The 20,523-nt window shown below is 41.6% G+C and overlaps 1 protein-coding gene across 1 annotated transcript in view; it reads right to left on the bottom strand.

Annotated features, from left to right (window-relative positions):
* Positions 1-1,091: 1,091 nt before the first annotated feature.
* Positions 1,092-20,523, bottom strand: part of MTMR7 (myotubularin related protein 7) — a 54,162-nt gene continuing 34,730 nt past the window's right edge. The window contains exons 5-11 of the mRNA XM_008710938.2: positions 12,751-12,860; positions 11,087-11,212; positions 9,243-9,292; positions 7,735-7,935; positions 6,318-6,458; positions 4,721-4,847; positions 1,092-1,545 (exon numbers count right to left, since the gene is read on the bottom strand). Coding sequence (XP_008709160.2) covers positions 1,183-1,545; positions 4,721-4,847; positions 6,318-6,458; positions 7,735-7,935; positions 9,243-9,292; positions 11,087-11,212; positions 12,751-12,860 — 1,118 coding nt within the window. The 3' untranslated portion in view covers positions 1,092-1,182. The remainder of the gene's footprint in view (positions 1,546-4,720; positions 4,848-6,317; positions 6,459-7,734; positions 7,936-9,242; positions 9,293-11,086; positions 11,213-12,750; positions 12,861-20,523) is intronic.

Genomic DNA, 20,523 nt, shown 5'->3' with positions numbered 1-20,523 from the left:
TTGATGTACATTGTAAAAGTGGGCCCTTTACATTCTAGAATGTACTGATAATTTAAAACCATGCAGTTAGAAATGTTATTTATCTCTGTCCAAACTAAGTTTCTTCAGATCAAAAGTTTATAATCACACTCTTTTCAGAACTTCCAGCAGTCAGTGGTTACTAATGTTAAATCATATTAACCAGTTACACAATTTCTAAAATGATAGGTGATAAAACTTACTCTGTTGTTAAATAGGACAACCAAATTCTCTAGTTTTTAACTGGTATTTTTCCTCATTGAAATGTTACACTGCTAACTTTGTTATACTAAAAGAATCAGGCTGGCGGTTGCCCCACACTGACTTGGTAATGTAGTCTCTGGAATAGTAATAAAAGGTTATTTTAAAATGCTATATTTTATAACATTTATAATTTAAAATGTTATATTTAATATGATTTGAATTCATATTTTAAGAACCAAAGAGCAAATGTTGCTTCTATTTTATTAGGTATTAGACCTGTGTTAGAGAAAAAGTGAATTATAAGTTTGAGCATTTTTTAAATGATGAGATTCCAGAAAAAGGAAACAAGATTATAATAACAATTCAAAATATATTATTTAAGGAAAAGTTAAAGTGATCATTAAACCTGAAAGATAAGCTCAAGCAATTAACAAAACTCCTCCGCACAGAGACCCATCTGCCAAGCGAAAGGGGTACGTTTCCGCAGCGTGCTCTGTCAATACTGGTAACAGTCAGGATGGAAGGCAATGTCAGATGTTTTAGAAAACAAAATATATATATCTGGAAGTGAAATACGGGGAAAGACAGAGGTTATCAGGTGTGAGGGGAGGAGGAGTCAGGGCACTTTTTGAGCAGATGCATGCTATGACAAGATTTGTACTCATAGCTCAGGTGATAGGTCAGCACTACGTAGTGAACAAAACTTTCAGAGTCTAGAACAACTTTTAAAATGGGGAATTTTTCTTTTATATGTTTGATAAAAGAAATGGCTACTTCCTGTTCTTCAACATCTAAAGAAACTAAGAGTTGAACTTTTCTTTCCCTTTTCGTTGCTACATTTTATCATTCTCAATGACATATACCATTTCTGAATTATTTTTTATTTTAAATTGCACTGCTCCCTTATTTTTGGAAAGTGTTTCTTGTGTGTCCTTTGTTTTGGATCTCCACCGGGAAACGTCAGGCAGTGAGAAACACAGCTTCGTCAGAGTCGCGGTCCTTGGCACTGTCTTCACTTGGCGCACACTCGCCACCACTGGGAGACCGGCAGCTCAAGTCCTCCACCCCGGACTCCTGATCGCTGTTGGCCGACAGGTCTGGATCTGAGCTTTTCAGATTGTCTTGGGTTAGAATGAGAGCAGAATCTTCATCACCTTGTGAGGGACTCCTGGATGGAAATGATTTCATATTTCCACTGTAATCCTGGGGAGTGTTGGCTGTGCTGTTGTCTGAGGTAGAAAACCCTGAGTGTTTGCTGGGTTCACTTTGCTTACTCTTCACTTTAGTGTGATTTAGCTGGACTTTTTGAATTTTTTCCAGCCTCTAAAGAAAAAAAAAAAAAAAATCAGGGAAAAATCATAAATAATTTAGCATATATTACTTTCCAGCTGGGAATAATGTTAAGAACATGGAATTTAAATGGACATGGGTTCAAAGCTAGATTTTATGACCCTGGACAAAATAATCAGATTCTCCAAGACTTGGTTTCTTCATCTCTAATTAAGGAGGGTAATACCTGCCTTAGTATATAGATTTTCTGTAAAATGAAAAAAAAAACCTATGTAAAGCACTTGGCAATCAGGAGTCATCCTTCTTTCTATACCTGTAAGGTTTTACATAATGATTTTCATCCTGTGAACTCAGAATACATTTTTTTTAAATCAGGAATGAGGTGTTTATTATCCAAGTTTATAAATTAAGATATAAGTCACTTACCATAAAACTCCCCCTTCTAAACTATATAATTAATTGGTTTTAGTGTATTCACAAGGTTATACAATAATTCACTACTACCTAATTCCAAAATATTTTCATCATCCCCAAAGAAAACCCTATATCCATTAGTATTTACTCCCCATTCCCCCTTCCCACAGGCCTGGCAACCACTAAGCTACTTTCTATCTCTATGGATTTGCCTAGTGTGGACATCTCCTATAAATGGAATCATACGACTTGTGTCCTTTTATGTCTGGCTTCTTTCCCTTAGTTTATGTTCTCGGGGTTCATCCACAATGTAACATGTATCAATACTTCGTTCCTTATTATGACTAAATAATACTATATTGCATGAATAGCCACATTTTGTTTATCTCTTCATCAGATGATGGACGTTTGGGTTGTTCAAAATACATTTTACCAGACTGCATCCTTTGGCATCAGCAAGGGAGCTGTTAAAAGATCAAGTATTACATACTCATTTCAAAAGCATTCACCTTAAGTTGTTATGTGCAAAGAGCATTGTACTGGGCAATGTGAGTAACGGAGGCAAATACACATCCAGACATAAGGAACTTATGGAAGCAGAGTTCAGATAATGTAAGAATTTGGAAGAGGTTAAAAATTTGGGAGGGTGGGTGGGATGGTAGAAGGAAGAGATGTGAATAAGCTTCAGGAATGAAGGAGCATTTTAACAGGACTGTGAAGGAATTAAACTGGGATGTGCTGGTGATGCTAGAGCATTTATGGCAGGAGGGACAGTAAGAAGAAAAACACAAAAGTAGGAAGAGGTCATTGTGTACAATAAGCAGGCAACAGTTAAATTTGAGCAAGGGCAACGATGTGGATGGAAGAGAGGGTATTATGCTAAGCAAAATAAGTCAATCAGAGAAAGACAATTATCATATGACCTCACTGATATGCGGAGTTTAAGAAACAAGGCAGAGGATCATAGGGGAAGAAGAGAGAAAAAAACAAAGTAAGACGAAACCAGAGAGGGAGACAAACTGTAAAAGACTTTTAATCTTAGGAAACAAACTGAGGGTTGCTGAAGGGGAAGGGGTGGGGGGTTGGAGTAAGTGGGTGATGGACAGTGGGGAGGGTATGTGTTATAATGAGCCCTGGGTATTAATATAAGACCCAGAATCACAGACCTGTACCCCTGAAACAAATAATGCATTGTATGTTAATTAAATAAAATTTTTAAAAAAAATTTTGAGCAAGGGCAATAGTAGAAAATAAAGCTGAAAGGATTGATTACTGAATTGTGGGAAAATCTTAAATGCCACTAAGGGGTTTTGACTTTGTTATAAAGGAAAAAAGAGCCAATGTCTTTTAATTATGGTTTTTCTAAGTAATTTCTTTTTCATTTTTAGTTTTTTAACAAAAAGAATTTTGGAATAGACCAGGAGAGTCCTAAGCTTTTTGTAAAGCTTGGGTATCTTTAGGAAGCGGAAATAAAACTGGCCTACTGATATCATGAGTGGACTTAAAAATGGCAAAAATCATAGAGGTCTTTTTTTTTTTTTTTTTTTAAATCATAGAGGTATTTACCAGAGCTCCAGAATCCTAAAAACCTAACCAGTGCCTCATTTCAGTTCTCTATGTGTGTTATTTAATTCAAGGTCTCTCAGCCCTGGTGCCAGCTCACAATCATTGCGGAGCTCGAAAGATTCTCCAGCAGAATGTCTGGGCTTAGAGCCCTAGCAGTAGGATTTTTTGTGAGGTGATTCTGATGCACAAAATCTGTTTCTCCAGTTCTGTAAACTTTAGGTAGAGCTCTCCATGTAGGTCCAAAGATGGTCTGTTTAACCCTGGCAGATTTATAATAGATTAAGATTTATGCTTGATCTCAAAAGTTCGCAAACCCAACAGTTTCCTAGTGACGGAATTTGTTTAATCCATCTGGCCCTGTATGGACTTGAGCGTGCGACCCTAGACCTAAGCTCTTCCATGGTACTTCTGTTTTGAAAGGTGCTATTTTGCCAACTTCCATTTAGACATGACCAATCTACACTACATATGATCTCAGGAGTGGGGAGAAAAGGCTTTTCATCTTTCATCTCATTTTAATAATTAGTCTCAATTCAGAATTCAGGTCCAGAGCACAGGAATTGGTTGCCAGTTCCTGAGCAAGTGTATGACATCATGACGCCATGGAGTTTTCAGATGAGTGAAGCAGAATAAAGCAAAGAATCCAGGTGGTTTTAGTGAGCAACCAACCAGTGGTATCACTGGAAACAAAGTTATATAATTAGCTAATATATGTATATTATAACCTTCCTGGCCAATTACTGGGAAATTATAAAAGCCAAAAATTAGGCTGTTGCTAAGTTGGTCTCAGCTATTACCATCCAAAGGCTAATGTAATATTATTCTTAAAAGTAGACAAATTTTTACCACACATGTATATATCTGATCTTGTTCTTTCGCTCTGAATCCTATTTTTTTATGTATTCTCCAGAAAGAATTCATTTTCGTTCTCTCAAATAAGAGAAATAAATAAAACCTGACCTATTGTAGGAACAACCGACTAGTTCAGCAAAGCCTGTGAGTGAGCCCCACACCAGACGTCTAGATGGACTAAGTGCCTAGGCTGGGGCTTCGGTTCTCTGGGGGCTCGCTCGGTGAGGTTCTGGTTCAGGTTGTCCACTTAGCTAAATATATGAAAGGGCTATGTTGCTGCGTTTCATGTATCCTGAGTCATGAGAGGCGTTCACGGAACAGTGGTTGTCAAGAAATAAGCACAGAAAGTAGATGAACGAGAATGAGCGTATCTTACTTCTTCCAGGGCCTCCAGTTCCTCCTCCAGCTGCTGCGTCTCCTCCTTCACTGCCATGAGGTAATCCGTAACGGACTGTCGGGGCTGCAGCCCCTTTTCGAAGCGGTTGTACATCCCATTCCAAAACCTGCAAAACATGGCAGAGCTTTAGGATGCCATCGTATCACAGTCTGTCAAGTCACTCCCTCAAGTCTTCGAAGGTATCTGTCATGCCAGAGTCCCAAAGTCCTAATGATCACGAATTCCGGGCTCAAAGACGACACTTACTTACGGTCATGATTTCATGTTGCTGCTGTCTTTTTCTTAGGTCAGTAAATTTCTTTCATGGTGAGTCTACTTGTACGTGTGGTCCCGGGTAAGAAGGCCTGTATCTTGCTAAAGTAGACTGAAGTAGCACATGTTACCATATTCTTTTTTAAGAAAATGGCTCTTAGTTTTGAACTAATCTTGGAAGATTAGTGATTATATTAACATTTAGAATCTTTCAGAGTTGTAGATTTGAGGGTTTTGGCTTTTTTTTTTTCTTAACCACCAAAAATTGACATTTCCATTTGCAATAAATCTTCCTTTTTTTAATCCTGCCCCATAAAGCATACTGGATTGCAAAGAATAAATAGTATTATCACAGGGATGTTTGTAGATCCATGCTTTCCTTAGAAAAGTACTTTGAGGGCAGGGTTTAATAAGTCATTCACTGTTTTATCCATAGTGCCTAAAATAGTACTTGACTCCATAACATTTGTTGACTGGCTGTTACTAACAAATTAGGAGCAATACAGTTAATTGCACTGTATCTCAGCAGCTCTCAAAACTGCTGTTTTATGGCTTTTTTTCCCAGTGTGACAATTAATATTCTTTAAAATTCTGGGGAAATAATTAGAATGAAATAATTAAGAACAAAAGCAAATTGAGGAGGAGAAAAAAAACTATAGAGGAAGCCACTAAGCACTAAGTATGTTTTTGGGGGTGCATAGGGAGAAAGAATGTGGTTTCTCAGTTTTTTCTGCATAAGTTTGTCTTTTTGCTGACCTCTGAGACATCCTTCCGTATCATACAACTTCCACATAGAGGAGCCAAAGGATAAAATACAATGTAGAGCTCTAACAGAATCTGTAGGATGCCACCCTGCTCTCCCCATCCCAACATATACAGTCTTCAAATAATTTATCTCCACAGAGAAGTAGTTGCACTAGGCCGAGTTTCAGCAGAGAAAGAAGGTAAGCTAAGTCATGATCACTATCTAAACTCGTGATTCCACGTTTAACTTACAAGACACTTGGTTTGTTTGGTCCGTCCGTCCTTCCTTCCTCCCTCCCTCCCTCTTTTTGCCTTTAAATAATATTGGAACTTCCATTTTTAGTGTCATTATTACAAAACACCGACTTCTAAAGAGAATTCCATATGTAGGGGAAAGGAGACGGAGGGGGACACTGGCAAAAATACCAGATCAGATATTTAAGCATCCTCCTTTAGTGTATTTTGTGTCCAAAAAAGGCTCTGAGGCTCAGTGTTCCATATGCTTTGGCCTCCAAATACTAAACAGTGGCAGAATCTAAGTTCATAAGCATACTCAGTAAGGTCCTAGAGGTTTACATACTTGTACATGAAGTTGCACGGCGTTGTGGGGAGACGAAGGGTTCCCCGGGTCTGACTGTGATCAGCTCTAAATAGAGGATTCATATAGTCGGCCCGATTCTTCCACAGGTGAGCCCATAAAGAGTATGTTCTTTCTTGAATTCTGTTATAAAGAAAAGAAGCCTGCAAATGACCTATCTTGGCTCTTAGAAATTGTAGATATGTAATATTAAAACTGGAAAGGGACAAATAATTGTTAGGTGAATATCCAGTGTCCCTTTTCTGTAGCAGGGAAATTTACAGTCTGTGTGTGTGTCTTCATGATATAGCAGAAGGGCACTGTAATAGTCTCAGCTTCTCTGCTATCTGTACTGGCCTGGACAAGATGTTTAATTCCTCTGAATGTAAAATGAAACTTCTATGTAATTTGGGGGAAATTTTTCCCCAAGTAGTCATGGAGATTTTATTATTTGCCAGGTACTATTTAAATGCTTCACCTGTTTTCTCTCATCCAGTCCTCACTGAACTCCGAGATCTGTCCATTGTACAGATGAGGAAACCGAGGCTGAGAGATAGAGCAGTTTCTCAAAGTCACATAGTCACAAAGACACATAGTGAGTGGAATAGCCAGGATCCAAAGGCAAGCAGACACCATTAAAGTGACTGGTCCATTACAGCAAACCACAAAACTCTAGGAAAACAGGTGAGCTTGAAGGAAGCACTCTGCTACTTTTTTCATCATTTACCATTTACCAGGAATCACTCTTGAAGTTCCTGAGAGAAAACAAACTAGTATCCACCAGAAAAAGCCATTTTCTTTCTGTTCAGACTGTTATAAAAACAGTAAAGTCCATTTTACTTGAACTGATATTTCCAAAATTAAATCTGATATGGTTATATACACCACAGTTAAAATCATTTTATGAAAATTTCAAAACCATTCTCTCATTGCAGTTCATAAAGCACTTTGCTGTTAAGTTTTTGACTTTGCAATTTATTTTAAATTCTACATATCATTGACTTTCCTCCTGGATAAAAATAATACGGTTTTAATCTGAATAAAAGAATGACTTGAGTTTCAAATTTGCTTTCCCAGTTAAATTTGCAGTTCTTATTAGGAGAGTATATCCACTGAAGATGTCTAGCTTTTTCCTTTTAAATGCAAAACTCATTTTCTCTGACTCCAGGAGGTTTCCTTTCAATACGAGTGCATCAAGTCTCCCACCTTGTCTGTGGCTATCATTGGGGCAAATGAGCTTGTGGCTACCTTTGTCAGTTGCTGACATTAAACCATTTGTGAAGTGATGACAGGAAAAAGAAAATAACTTTAATCTGTCAGTATAGACATGTGGCTAAAATAGTCTCCAGAATTTTAAAATGCCATCTGAAATTCTCAGTCACAAAATCCTTAGATAAAAATTAAACAGCAAAACACTTACTTGAGTTCTTGTCGCTCTTTCTGGCTATTGCATAAGAAGTTTCCAAACTGGCAGGAATAAATGTGATGCTGAATGTGAATCAAAAATCTCTCATTGAACTCGAAGGCACAGGGAAATTGTTCCATTAACTGCCAGACACACTCAATGAACTGATCAATAACTGGAGAGATTTCTTTTGGGTCACCATCTAGATTGCCATATCTATACAACAAAATGTTAGAGACTTTACAGCAAGTTGGGGTTTTTTGTTTACAAAGCTATAAATGCAGAAACGATCACCAAAGAAACCTTAGTTTCTAGATAAGCCTTATAGACCTGGGGTGCAGAAGTTGAAAAAATTAACCTCTTAAATCCCACTTTCAAGAGAAACTTTGTACTGAAGGTCGGGCTAGAGAAGGGACATACAGTTACAAAAGAAAGCATTAGTGCAAGAGATAGAATTCAAGGGAACTTTCCATGGCAAAAGAACATTTTTTTTTTTAACAGCATTCTTTAGGTTTTAAAAGTACATCAGGACTTTTCAAGTAAATCTTCCACTGTTTTTAAAGAGCATTCTTTAATTCAAGTTTCAAAAGTACTTCAGGACTTTTGAAGTAAATCTTCCACTTTATTTAATTAACAGTTTGTGGGAGTGTTAGAGTTTTTTGCTTTTGCACTGTTATGTTGGAAGGGAAGAAAGACAACTTGAAAAAAATTGTGGTTTCCCAAGTTTCTCAGGATATTTCTAGAGCAATGTTAAAACTTGTCACGTAATTTATTTCCCATGTGACAATTCTCATATTCCCAGACTCCCACATACCTTTGTATCTCCCATCTTTGTTTCTCAAGAGTACATCAGAATCTTCTCTGTCACATTTGTATTAATTTTTTAAGTAGGTGCCACACCCAGCATGAAGCCCAACATAGGGCTTGAACTCACCACCCTGGGGTCAAGACCCAAGCCAAGGTCAAGAATCAGATGCTCAACTGACTGAGCAACCCAGGTGCCCCTTGTATGGGTTTTTAAATGAAGAATGCCTAGTCTCTTACACCATTATGTGAATTTTAGAATCCAAAAGGGTGATTTGGGTGCCATCAGGTTCAAAATAACAGTACAGAACCTCGTCTGCTCAGCAGTGGATAACCAACTTCAGGGACAGAAGTGAGCAAAGATCACTTTAGGAGTTTTTCCAACAGTGAAAACATTAGAAACTGGAAACGTCTCAAAAGTTTCAGTTCTACTCAACTTGGTAGTTTTTTAAAAAGGCTTCCTCATAAAACAGTTATATAGCTTGTCTGTCCATTTCCATGTCCTTTCTGTCCATATCCTCTACCTCAGAGATGCTAACTGCCACGAGATAGTAGAACTTCATTTATCTGTGACACAATGTATACAGCTTCAGCTTTTTGAATAAGATACACAAAGAAAATAAGGCTATTTTTCCCCACTCAATTGAAAACTTGAGAAACAGATTTTTTTTATCCTATACGTTCAAAACAACAGATTTTTAAGTTTGTTTTTTTTTTACCTGTGATTAAACTTATGACCAAAGGAAATCCAGTCCTTTTCAATTAATACCTACACAGAAAAAGAATATAAATATTATGGAGAGAAGCAAACAAGGAAAAATAAGAGACCCCAGCCAACAACGTTGAAGGATTCAAAGGATCTTGGAGAAGTCACGGTCCTCAGGTGCTACAGCGAATGCCCAGTCCTTGTCCACAACGCAGAGGCAGAGCAGAAGGGCAGAGCTGAAGGTCATCACAGGAAGAATAAATGGGAACGGATATACGAAAAGGGAACAGCAGCACCCGCTGCGTGCTTTCTAGGAAACACTGTTCATACTGCTTCATAATAATCTCATTTCACTGTGAGACAAGTATGATCACTCATTTTTCAGAAGGAGAAACTGAAACAGAGGTTAAATACTTCTCATGCTGCTAAGATGTGGTTGATGCCACCTCATAACCTAGCTCTTTCTACACCAAAGCCCATCTCTTAAACAACAGATCCCAGTATATCAAATACTAACCTCCTTACAAGAACCATTGGGAATATTTTCCTGTGATCTTTATTACACATTAGAAAAATCCTAAAATGATAGGTGTTGGGGACATAATTGAGGAGTTTCAGCCCTGCTTTGGAATTGGTTGGGGTAACGAGTTTATAATCTCAAATTATCTAGATTTTAAATAGAATCAAATAATAGAGATCAATCCCATCACTATCACCAATGCTTTAAAATGGCCAGAGATTTCCCTTAAAGAAATATGGAGTGGTTGAAGTTTGCCCTTGACAACACGTAAATTTAATGAGGCGAATCAAAAAGATTCAGTGGTGGTAGAGGATGGCGTGAAGGAGTGTGTGAGCCAGAAACCCTCCACTCTCCAAACGGAAATGAAGGAATCCAGCCTTCCTAACCTCAGTCCAGGGGAGGGGTCTGAAGCTGGAGTATCACTCCGACGTCTCCGTGCTATCACAGGGAATTGGAAGTTCTCTGACACTTTCAAAAAAAAGAAAGAAAAAGCCCGTGAAGGAAACCTGCCTCTGCCTCTTCTCTCTGGTCCCCAGAGTGTCAGCTGATCTTACTGGATGGAGATCTAGCAGTGGAGACATCCTGTCCGGGATCCGCTGTCAGCACCTATCCCTCCCTAGCAGGGAGTCGGGCCCCCGAAGCACTTTCTGCCCAATCATGGGGCCAGAGGCCAGAACCAGGTAACCTTCCAGTCACTAGGAGGCCCCTGCTGGCATGTTAAGACAGGGCTTCAGCTTGGCCAAAGCCGCACCATCCCAGCAACTACACAACTACTCTGCAGGTGGAAGTAACGCGTCACACTGTGATGCACACACCTAAAAAGTGCAAATCTAGGAAAGGATGTGCTCATAATCTCAACAAAGCAGAGAACAATGACTTTTCAATACTCTCAGCCAGAGTTGTGCAGGACTGCCTAAAAAATCAAACTAGTAAATATGTTTTTCCTCTCAAGGACTTTGCGTGCACAAGATAGAAAATTTTTTCTTCAAATATTTTTTTCTGAAAAGTGTTTTCTACTACATGTTCACATGTTACCTCAAACTTGAAATATTTATGAGCAAATAATGTATATAAAATTCACTATTTTACAGACTATTAAATATATTTTATATTTGCCCCCAAATTCACATTCAACAGCAGCAATCTGAATTGTTTCCAATATCCCAGAAATTCACTTCTTTACTCCAAGACCATTTTCTACCTTTTCCCCTTTAATCTTGCTGATCTACTAAGAGAAAAATTACAAAGAGAGGGAAAAAAGTTGCCAATAGTTGCCAAAGAGAGGTCCATTCTGTTCAAGGCCCTGCATGGGAGAGAAGCCCGGCAGCCACACTCACCATAAAGCCCTTCAGGGTCCGGTAGTGCGGATCCAGCAGGAGGCTGGCCACTGAGCACACCTGCGCAGTCCTGTCCCAGCCATCGGAACAGTGAACAAGCACGCTTGCCCCTTCCTCTGAAACTGCCTAAAAAATACAGGATCAGCAAAGAGAAAGGAAAAAGGAAAAATGTCTCATCAGAACGAGATTTGGTTTTATGCCTACAGAACGAAAAGGGAAGAAAAAAAGCAAGTAACTGAAAACAGCTGATTTAGTGTTCATGTCCCATCCAGTTAGGGTAGAGCCAAGGAGTGGTTTGGTGCTGGCAACCAAAACTCTTCCTTCCCATTATACCCAGGAGCCACCCTCCAAACCACCGCAACAAAGCCCATGTGCTACAATAAAAGCATGATTCCTGAGCAAACCTCTCCAGAACCCTTCAACCCTCCCCTTTGGCTTCCACCTTAAGACCTTTCCGATACTGAAACTCTGCAGCTGCTCCTGGTCTCAATCATTTCCAAAAAGGGAAAGACACAAAAATTTTATGTAGTAAAACTATGAAATTAGAGACAAAAGGATAGTAGTCAAGTAATGGATCCAGGGATGGGGGAAGGAAGAGAAAACAAGGTAAAAATTACAGCAGCAAGTCTCAAAGAAAAGAATTTTGTATCTGCTACTGCAAACACACACACAATTTTTAGCTGAGTGTCCTGGCAGGAAACACAAATTGGGAAACATGGTAGAGATTGCAACATAGCACTTCCACTACCAGAAATTCTATTTATTCATTTTCTGTGTCCCATAACAGAAAGCAAGCTCTGTAAGAGAAGAGACTTGATCTGGTTTATTTGGCATTGCGTGCTCAGCACCTATAAAAGTGCCTGGCACTAAATAAATACTTGGCAAATCAATGAATTATCTAATAAAGGGGAACATACCACATCCTCAGAAAAGACATGGTTGTCTTTAGGTGTAAATCTAAGATTTATAAAAACAGAACCAACAAAAAAACATTGAGAAACAAAATAGGCAATGCACCCAAAACCTGCTTACATGAAAGTCACAGCAAGACTGTTCCCGTGGCAGAAGGGAACCTACCAACCAGGTTTGGAAACATGACTCGTTTACACCATCATGGCAAAGGAGTTGCAGTTCACTAAGATAGAACTTAGTGAACTGCACGCATTTACACAACTGAGTGAACAGATCAATGAAAACAGGAGCTGTTTTTTCCTGAAAGAATCAATATACTGATAAAGCCACATGTATTAAAAAGAAGAGAGAAAGAACCCAAATAAAGTCATGAATGAGAGAGGAGAGATCACAACCAACACCACAGAAATACAATTATAGAAGACCGGCCTTGGTCACTGAAGTGTCACACATTTGGATGTAGGTACTCTCCTCTAGAAAATTCCTTCCTCCATTTTGGACCAAGCCTACCTGAAGAGAGAATACTCTGAAAATGTTTTACCATTTCCTGCTGTGCTGGCATACTATCAACAGAGCACTGTCCTCTCTTCAGCAAAAATCACATGTTGAGAGCCCAGACATTGTGGTCTGCAAAGCCAGCTCCCCACTCGGTGAGCCACGGCTTACTGCATGGCAGCCTCAGCAAATGGGGAGGAAACAGGATCTCCGTTCTGAAGTCAGAGTTCGCAGGCTGCTCTGCCCTTACCACGTACCTTCGCAATGAAGATTCCTGCATCCATGATGGCCTTAATGTGCCTTAACCAGCCCGAGTTCTCCAGTCCCCACAGAAAGTCACTCATGGAGGGAGATTTAAGTTCACACACTGCAAGGTAAATCATGTGATGAAAGCAAAATAAAGACAATCTCTTCCTTTATATATGCTCATATTTGCAGGTAGTCTGTTAATGATTCCTTCACTGTATTTGCTGGAAGAAGTCAAGTCAGGGTAAATGTCCGTACTTACTAAAATTGATTCTACTGAACCACTTCAAGTAAGGCTCTTCTACCTTCTCTGGTCATAGGGGATGCTGCCTTTGTTCAGAAGTATTATATTTGTAAAGTTTAAACCCCAATATTAATGAGAATCATTGACCACAGTAAAGGTCCAGCATAGAAGATCTATTTACCCTTCCAGCAAAGATGGAACTTTCCTACAGAGAAAAGTTCTTGTAACGAACCCCGGCACCTGCCCAGTTAGTATTCGGCAGCACCCAACCACTTCAGTTTAGGACCACTGTGAAAACACAAAACCGAACTATCCTAAACCTCTCTGAAGGAAATACTCCAACTCTCCTTGCCAACAACCCCCACCCACTGGGAGTAAAGCCTGTGAACTTAAAAATGAGATCCTGTCCTGAATGTCTTCTCCAGCATCAAGTTAGGGGTTTTCCCTTTGAAGATAAAGGTCAGCTAGAATCATAATATCTATATTTACACAACTAAGGCAGGTGTGTCAACACTTCCATATTATCACAAGCAATCTCAGCTCTAGAGCTTACTTTTTGTTAATGTAAAAGCTTTAGAGCTAGTGTTCTGACTATCAGAAATACCACATTCCAAAGTATATGGGCTTTTTAGCTGTGAAGCAGTGTTGAGGAATCCTATAAATCAATTAATGACAAATAATATTCCATAGATACTTTGCTGAAGTCTATTTTCTTGTATTCTGTGATGCAGTGATACATGCAGGACTAGGGAGCCCTTTCTCCGACTCCCAGTGCTGTCAGTCAGTAGCTGTATAGTCTTGCACAAGTCATTTCAGCTTTTTGAGCCTCGATTTCATCATGTTTAAAATAGGGAAGGTGTATTAAATTATATCTAAGTGTCCTTCCAACTCTAACCTCCCAGATTCAACTTTAAGTCTTCAAAAGTATTGCACACTTGAGGGCACCTGGTTAGTGCAGCCGGTTAAGTGTCCAACTCTTGGTCTTGGTTTCAGCTCAGGCTGTCATCTCAGGGGGGTGAGCTCAAGCCCAGAGCCCCCCAGAGCCCCCCAGGTCCAGCTCTGTGCTTAGTATGGAGTCTGTTATCTCCCTCCCCTGCTCGTGCTCCTGAGCTTTCTCTCTCTCGCTCTCTCTCTCAAATAAGTAAAACCTTGGGGGGGGGGAGTATTGTACCTTTGGAATAGAGTAACTGTTAATTACAATATTTATTGGCTGTGCTTTCCTCAAACATGCCACGTGAGAGGATTCACTCTCATTTCCCGCAACGTAAGAGCCACATTAAAACACATGCAGTTAAATTCTGAGTCACAGACGACAGCAGTGATGAAGGACATAACACCAAATTTCCCAGCACAAGGCCCTACTTAAGAAAACCGTATTATAAATATGTTCAGGCAAAATCCCAAACCCTTGCGGAACGGGAAGCACAGCTCCAGTGACCTCATAAGCAGCTGAGAAAGGGAGTTCTCTCTGGCCCGGCTCTGACTCCGGCTCTGACTCCCGAGCACTGTCCCTTTGTCTGAGGTTACAGTGCTATCCCCTCCCACCCACATCACACCCCCGCAGGGGAGCACACAGCCAGGAGCCGTGATAAAGCACACGCGGAACAGTACAGGGAAGGCGCTTTGCTGAAGCTCGGGAAAATACACAGACTGATGCATAGAATGGACGGCTCTGCGGGTCAGCCCCGCGGCCCCCAGCACTCAGCAGCGGCTGTTCGCAAGCTTAGGGTCTCCTTAGTCGTGAAAATGTACTAACTTGTGAAACATTGGAACATATAAAAGGTTTTAAAATAATGTAACGGACACTCAGACTGGCCACCATTATTTCAGATCCGTCAAAGAAAAAACATTACAAATAGAGTTCCATGTGCCTGTGTTATCCTGCTCTCCCACCTGCAGTCTGTGAACGTTGCCGGGCAGGTGTACGCCCCTTCACTACGTCCTAGCTGTGTAATCGTGGACACTTTACTTGTGCCTCAGTTTCCTTGGCTGTAAAGGGATAATGGCCCATCAGAGAGTTATTTTATATGTGGTTTTATGTTAGCCCTCATGACTATTAATTATCCTCATTCACACTTACAGCCTTTTCAACTTGTTTTATCCTTCGTTTTATTTTTGAGACATCCCTATTATATAAGTAGATTTCACTCACTTGACAAGCATATAATATTCCACTCTATGAATGTATATGATTAGTCATTCATCTACTGTTGTTCGTAGTTGGTTCTTCTTTTCCAATGTTTACAAACCGTGCCTCAAAAGACATCTGTCTACAGTCTCCTGTGGAAAATCTCCCTGTCCACGCATTTCCATAAGTGAAATGGGCTGGGTCAGAGACTCCTAACCACGAATCGCCCAAGTGCCCTCCACAGGAGCTGGCCCAGTCTGCGTCCTCGGCAGCAGGGTGGGAGAAGTCCTTTCTCCCACATCCTGGCCAACGCCTGGTAGCGCCAAAGCTTTCAGTTTGGCCATTGTTATTTCTCTAAGGTGATGAATGCCAGTAGTTTTTATTTCTTCTACTCTCTGGATGAATCGGTTTTTTCTAGATTCATTATGCTCACTTCCTTGCTTGCGTGTGTATGTGCGTGCGTGTTATCTCCATCTTCCACGGTGGGCTTTCCTCGAGTGTGCGGTGATCTCTGTCCATTAATAGGTAAGCATGGACACTGAAAGGTGTCTGGAAGTGTGGGGTGCACGAGCAAGTCTCTTAACTGTGGGGCTTTGCTGTGTGAGATGTGCCTGGTCTGAACCCCCAAACTCCAGGATCAGCAAGTCCTTTCTCGCGGAATGGCTGCAGGCCCCAGGGAGGGCCTTTCAAACACCTGAGTGACTCAGTAAGACTGGATGTCAGTGTGCTCAGAGCAAAGCTGGGAGGCGAAGCACAGGTAGTCTGCTTCCATGCTCCTTTACTTAACGCCTCCTTTTTTGGCCTGGTATTTCCTGCCCCCTCTTCCAGCTATGCCTGCTGTCTATGAGTCCAGAGTCTCTCTTGTCAGCCTTTCCAGAGAGTTCATCACTCATCTTCCCTTGTGAAGGCGAGGGAAGAGCCTTCACTGGGCAGCACAGGTGAGGGAGGAGGCCGGGTATCCAAGGACAAACATTCAACCAGTCCTCCTGATTCAGAGGAAACTGATGCTTCATTCTGGAGCTTCCTGAGGGTCTGTGGGACTGACTTGCTTCTGTGTTTCTCACATTCCCACCAGAAATTTCAGCATTTGTCTAGTCAATTAACTTGTTATTACTCATCCATCCATTTTCCAGCATTGAAATTTTTGTTGTTGCCACCTCCTCTCCCATTCTCCTTCTGTCTCTTGTGGGTTTGTTTGTTTGTTTTTTTTTTTTTACCACTCCCCTTATCATTTAGCAGGGGGCAGGGGGAAGTGGGTGAGTACACACACCAGTACACCAAGTATAACTGGAACAGGCACGATCAAACTTTGGGCCTGTGTGAGGCAGGAGATGGAACAGAGATTCCCTGTATCAAACGGAGCCATTAAAAAAAAAAAAAAATCCACTTGTGGCCTCAGGGTGATGACCAGAATGCCTGGACTCCACGTGAGGAAAATAAAAATTTATCCTGAGAAAATAAAAAAAAATTTTAAAAATTTATCCTGAGGATGTTGAAACCCTAGGTCTAGTCTCATACGTGTTTGGGATCCACAAGTATCTTTTCCTTATGTGCAGGATCCCCTACTTGAGAAATTACCATTTTGGTAATTTTTGGAGTCTTGGACTACCCGGCAGAAGCAAGCCAAAAACTGCTCAGGAGCGACACTTCTAGAATTGTGTGGAATCCCACAGAAAAACTTCACTGCAGAGAATAAAAAACGACAACACACCAAGGCACGGTGTTCTCAAGTAAGAGCAAAGAGACAGAGAAAAGAAGATGCAGGATCAACACCCCAAGAACCCGATCTAGCAGAACAGTAATCTGAAGTGAAGTTTAATGTGGCTGAATTGGAGGACAATGGAAGGCTCCAACAAAACGTAACATGGATCACTTTCCTGAGGTGTTTGAGTTTACACTTCTGGCAGCTTGGGGGGAAAAATCCTGTTAACCACTGCAGTGGGGCTGGCCGGTCGTCTTAGCTGATTCCCAGCCGGGAGTCCCACGTTGCCCTCTCCGGGGCCAGGTTAACATTCAGCACAGACAGCTGCAGGAAACCTGGGAGGCCAAGGGAAGCAGCCGCGTTTACCTCTGAAGAGCAGTGCGGACTCCCTACTTTCCCAATGTCAGGGAAGTTGTTCCAGAAAGGAAATACAACCAGAGGACTTCTATAAAAAGCCTCAGCTGAAAAGCATACTTACAAATAATAATGTACATACTGAATAAGGAGCAAATCGATATTGTGATTTAACTCCCTGAGGCAGATGAGGGATGTGAAGGGTAGAGAGTGTACGAAAGCCATCATTCCTTCTCCACAGAGGGACACCGGCAGACCCTACACAAAGTGGAAAAATCAAGCAACAGCAGTGAACTCTGGTGACGCTAGAAACATGGAGGCCAAGGCCTAAGGTTACCGGAGAAGCGGTTACCTGAGGAGCAGGAATGGAAGTGGGCATAGCTGGGGAAGAGGACTGAGGTTTCGCTCTTGTTTTTGTTAAAAACGTAGAACTATTTGATTTTTTAAAAAACCCTCTACAATGGCAACATTTTTTGAAAAATAAAAGCTAAATTTAAACAATATCTGAAGCCCTCAGCCTTCCCTAAAGGCAATGCCCTCCTCTCTTTTCCCCTCCCCCAACCCTTCCCTTCTGGCGCCTTTTCTAAGTTTTGTGGTGAATTTACTTACAGTACGATTCATTCAAAGTATATGATGGTTTTTAGTATATTCACGGTTGTGTATCCATCACCATATTCAATTTCAGAATTTCATCACCCCTAAAAGAAACCCACTGGCACTCACCCCCATTTTCCCTCCCACCGGCCCTAGGCAACCACTAATCTTCTTTCTTTCTCTATAGATCTGTCTATGCCAGATACTTCATATAAACTGAATCATACAACATGTGGTTCATTGTGAGTGGCTCCCTCCGCCTAATATGATGTTCCCAAGGTTCATACAAGTTGCAGCGTGTGGGATGCACACGCCCCATTTTCTATCCATTCACCACCTGATGGGCGTTTGGCTTCTTTCTACTTCTGGTCTCTGACGAATAATGCTGCTATGAACACTCGTGTGCAAGTTTTATGTGGAAGCATGTTTCATTTCTCGTGGGGACATACCTAGGAGTGGCCTCGCTGGGTCACACGGTTTAACCACTTGAGAAGCTGCCAGAGGCGCGGTCTTCCCAGCAGCCGCACCAGGTCCCAGCCCCCGAGCAGCGCGCGAGTGTTCTGACGTCTGCACCAACACTTGCTATCACTTGGCTTTTTGACTCCCGCCTCCTTAGTGGACGTGCGGTGGTGTCTCCCCGTGGTCTCCATGACCTGATGGCTTATTCCTCGCCTTGCTTACACGTTCAGTTATTCATTTAAGGAAATGTTTGCTACATTTATCTGGCATTTCTAGGTGTTCTTACCAGAGGGTGTTTCGTATTTAATCTGACATCTTGGGGAAATGGGAAGGCCTCCATGTTTCACTTAGATTTTAGCTTTATGTGAACTAACCTGTACATCTTAGTAACAGTCATGATGTGTGCAGGGGTAACAGCACGTGGTACTGCTCAAGGCCATGGGCTTCAGAGTCCGTATCTTCTAGCATCCAGATTCCAGCTCTGTGCCCCCAACCATGCAACCTGGGGCTTGTTACCAAGCCTTGATTTCCTCAAGTGTGCCATGCGGATGCGACCCCTTCCTCAAAGCGTTCATTGAAGGGTGAAATGAGGTAATACATAGACATTACGCTGGGAGATAGAAGATGCAGAAATGGTAGCTATGAGCTCTGCTTTGTTATATGTTCATGCAGCGCGGCGTCCTGACAGGTAGGAGACACAGACTCATTCACACCGACTTCAAAGCTGAGGCTTAGAAAGATGAGAACACAAAGTGACCAATGGCAGGAGAGCCCAAGTCTTCTGACAAAGAAGCCTAGAGTTTCTGCCACCACATCATGGCTACCCTGGTGGGTTTAACTAGAAATGGTACTACTACTAGAAATAATAATAGCAAAACTTAAATAGTACTTGCAGGTGCCAGCCATTCCTCCAGGTGCTTTCTTTCTTTTTTTTTTTTTTTAAGAAACATATATATTGTTTATTTATTTGGCAGAGAGAGAGCCCAAGCAGGGGGAGCGGCAGGCAGAGGGAGAAGCAGACACCCTGCTGAGCAGGGAGCCAAATGTGGGCCTCCAGCCCAGGACCCCGGGATCATGACCTGAGCTGAAGGCAGATGCTTAACCGACTGAGCCACCAGGATGCCCCTCCAAGCGCTTTCTACACAATAGTTTTTTTAATCCTCATAGCAATCATACAAAGAAGGTACTATTATTATCCTTATTTTATAAAAGTGGAAACCAATGCAAAGAGAGGTTAAATAACTTGTCCAAGGTCACCAGCTGATAAGCAGTGAGGCTGGGATTCAGTCTGACTCCAAAGTCCGTGCTCTTAAGCAATGTCTATCGATCTCAGTTATATGATTTTTTTGTAATTCAAACACGAACCACTCTAAATGCTCCTTGCCTCCCACCTGCTATCAGCTTAAAGCTTACACACTGTATCACTCAAAACTGTGCCGTCCAGCATAGTAGCCGCTAACCACATGTGACTGCTGAATGTCTGAAATGGAGCGAGTGTGAACAGAGACAATGCTGTGAGTGCTAAGTGGATCCCAAATGTCAAAGACTTAGTATGAAAAAAAGAATAAAAAATATCTAATAGTTTTTGTAATGACTACATGTTGAAATGATAGTATTTGGGATATATCGAGTTAAATAAATGTATTATGAAAATTCACCCATTTCCTTTCACTTTTTTTGATGCAGCCCCTAGAAAATGTAAAATTACAAATGTCGTCCACACATGTGACTTCCGTTACACTTCCCTGGGAGCGCAGCGGTTTAGACTGTTCCGGGAAGATTAACCTGATCAGCAGTCTTCGAACATCTCTGCACATGTACCCCTGCAGTAATGTTTCAAATTAGGTACTCTCTCATGCGCCCTGGAATAACACATCATAGTAAGACTGAGGATGCGATAAAGCGTGTGTTTGTCTTTTGTAAAGCTGGCAAAAGGGCATTTAGGAGGGGGAAATGGCAAGGGAGGGATGGCTTCCCGCCTGGGCCAAGGGGCCTTCCAAGGCACAGCAGGCAGCCTTAGGAAGGAGGGTACATCGAAGTCGATGCCGTGGAGCCGGCTAGCTGGGGTGCACCTCCTAAGTCTTCCCGCGAGCACAGGTGTGTGTACCCAGTTTGAAGACAGACTGTGGAACCTGATGCAAAGGCAGGACGGCCTCCAGTTACAACTGGGCAAGCCCTGCCTTCCCTCCCGTGACACTGCCCAGCAGTACCACTCGGTTCCTGCAGGGGGCAGGCTCGCCTCTGCCGGTGCACACAGCCCGGTGGGAAGCGCCTGAAATTCCGGCACTCCCAGGGACCTCTCG

The sequence above is a fragment of the Ursus maritimus genome, unplaced genomic scaffold, assembly GCF_017311325.1.
Source record: "Ursus maritimus isolate PB19 unplaced genomic scaffold, ASM1731132v1 scaffold_28, whole genome shotgun sequence".
Taxonomy (NCBI): Eukaryota; Metazoa; Chordata; class Mammalia; order Carnivora; family Ursidae; genus Ursus; species Ursus maritimus.
The sequence above is the reverse complement of the archived record's forward strand: the minus strand, read 5'-3'. Positions and strand labels throughout refer to the sequence as shown.